This window comes from Elephantulus edwardii, unplaced genomic scaffold, assembly GCF_000299155.1.
Source record: "Elephantulus edwardii isolate Elephantulus edwardi_28Jun2011 unplaced genomic scaffold, EleEdw1.0 scaffold00174, whole genome shotgun sequence".
NCBI lineage: Eukaryota > Metazoa > Chordata > Mammalia > Macroscelidea > Macroscelididae > Elephantulus > Elephantulus edwardii.
The window spans coordinates 274,988-277,422 of NW_006399924.1; the positions used below are offsets into that span (position 1 = coordinate 274,988).

Here is a 2,435-nt window from a genome sequence, read left to right on the forward strand (position 1 = left end):
CCCATTTTTCTTTGTCTTTTCATTTCTAGAGTAATATATCATATGGCATTTTGAGTCAGATGACCTGCTTCCATAGAGTCAGAAAATCTGCAGTCACGGAGCTTTCCAAATTATTGAGGAGTAGTGATGTCAATTTGAGGACTAAGGTGTGTCTGATTCAGGCTATAGTCTTTCCAACTACTCGCTATGTATCTGAGACCTGGACAATGTATAAGTATGACAGAAAAAGAATTGATGCCTTTGAGCTGTGGTGTTGGAGAAGAGCACTGAGCATCCCATGGACAGCCAAGAGAACAAACAGATATGTCTTGGAGAGAGTGCAGCCGGGGTGCTCTTTGGAGGCAAAAATGATGAAACTTTTCCTCACATACTTTGGACATATTGCTAGGAGGTGCTATTCCTTGGAAAAGGATATGATGCTGGGAAAGGTGAAGGTTCAGCGAAGAGAGGAAGACCCTTAACCAGGAGGACTGACAAGGTGACTGCTGCAATGGGCTCTTGTGTGTCAGGAAGTGTGAGGATGGCAAGGACAGTACTAGGTTCAGATCTTTTGTTCATAGAGTCACTATGAGTCGTACTCGACACCCAACAACAACAACAATAACAAATATAGAGTCTGAACCAACCCATAGTTGACCCTCTGGTGGATTTTCAGAGGCTGTTAATTGCATGGGAGGAGACTGCACATCCTTCTCCCAAAGAGTGGCTTGTGGCTTTGAACCACTTGTCTTAGAGACTGCAGCACAGCTTCTTGCTATTAGGCCACCAGAGCTCCCTTAACTACTGCATAACAATGTGATTATTTAAGAGCCCCAAACCCCACTCTAAGCTATCAACCTTTGTAAAGGGTCCTTGTCTTACCCATCTCCTGAGTCACCCAGGTATTTCATATACATCTTGTTTCATCCATGTACTTTGTGTTTTGTGTGTGTACTCCATACCACTTTAAAAAATTAAATTTATTACAGAAGGATAACTAGTAAAACGAGTATGAATATCTAAGGGAGAAGAGGTGGGAACAGAGGTGTGAGAGTGGGTGGCGGGAAGTCATAAGGTTGTACAATTTGGTGGGTGAGTTAAAGGGATAAAGGCAATGGGAACGATCTGGTGGGGATCTGGCAAGACAGGGTAATGGTGCAAATATTCCAGTGGTGGTTGATTTTATAAAACATAATGAGAATGATTGGATGAATCTTAATGTGAATGAAGGATAGTGTGAAGCACAATGCATACGAACTTTGTATGCAAATCAATGTAAAATAAAAACAACAAAGTATAGAAGAAAATAAAATCCTAATTTATTTCTACACTGTGCATCTTGAACAAAACATTTTCCCTTTTCTCTATTCCTTGGTAGATTTCAAGGCTTTTGAAGAGGCAGCTGAACATTTCCAGCCTTACATCAAATTTTTTGCCACCTTCAACAAAGGGGTAAGTACCTATCAAAGTCCAGTTTGAACTCTTTTGCAGGCGCAAAGGAATACAAATTGTACAACGCTCCACTTTCCCCATATTTTTAGCCATCTGTTCATTTCACTTTTTCTCCAGAAATTTTAGAAATATGGTAATAAGGCACTATTGAATGAAAGACTCAAAGATGGTTAATTCAGAGAATCTAAGGATGGCTCTTGAAATTCTCAATGAAAAGCATTGCGTGCCTCATTTTTTCTTGCACGCTAAGAGAGGGTTGTGTGATGCCATGGTTTGTCCAGTCTGTGGGGTACTACTTCTTTGTTCTTTAGAAAGCACCATCTTTTGCTTTGCGTCCTGCAGGGTGGGAGGAAGCACTGAGCGCCTGAAGCACGCGATGCCCCGTAAAGCTGCCTCCATCTTCAGCTGCCTTTGATGATCTTGACTATGATCCAATTGTTTTTTGTGCTCAGGATGTGACAAGGGCTTTCACAAGCTAAAGAGCAGTGGAGACAGAGTGCCCTTCAATCAGTGGTTAATTTTTCTGGGGCTTTTGGGAACAGACCATTTTATTCTGACTCCAGTTACTGTTTAAATGACTACTATTTATTGAGTGCTTTCTGTGTCTTGAACACATTCATGTTATTTTTTAATATTTTAAGCAGTTCTGAAAGGGAATCATTGCTCACACTTCTTAGATGAGAAAAACAGACTTAGCTAAGTCAAGTACCATCCAAAGTTTCTTAAAAATTAATGGGTTTATTGTGTTAGATGCCATACTAACTTAGGACAATCTGGGTCTGAAACCTGTGCTTTTTGCTTTAGACTAAAACATTAAATGAAAGACCCTTTACTTGCCCTAAAAATTCATTAGTAGTAAATTAAATGTTGAGCTGATAACTGAAAAGTTAACTTTTAAAATCCTCCAATTATGAGGTGGATTGATTCAGTGACTGGGATAATTGGGATGGGAGTGTCAGAGACAGTGTGATTGGCACAGGACAGAGCGGAGTTTAGGGCTGTTG

The 2,435-nt window shown here is 40.3% G+C and overlaps 1 protein-coding gene across 1 annotated transcript in view; it reads left to right on the forward strand.

The window, feature by feature from the left end:
• The window catches only part of CASQ2 (calsequestrin 2 (cardiac muscle)), a 127,595-nt gene that overhangs the window by 65,135 nt on the left and 60,025 nt on the right, over positions 1-2,435 (forward strand). The window contains exon 5 of the mRNA XM_006895673.1: positions 1,358-1,431. Coding sequence (XP_006895735.1) covers positions 1,358-1,431 — 74 coding nt within the window. The remainder of the gene's footprint in view (positions 1-1,357; positions 1,432-2,435) is intronic.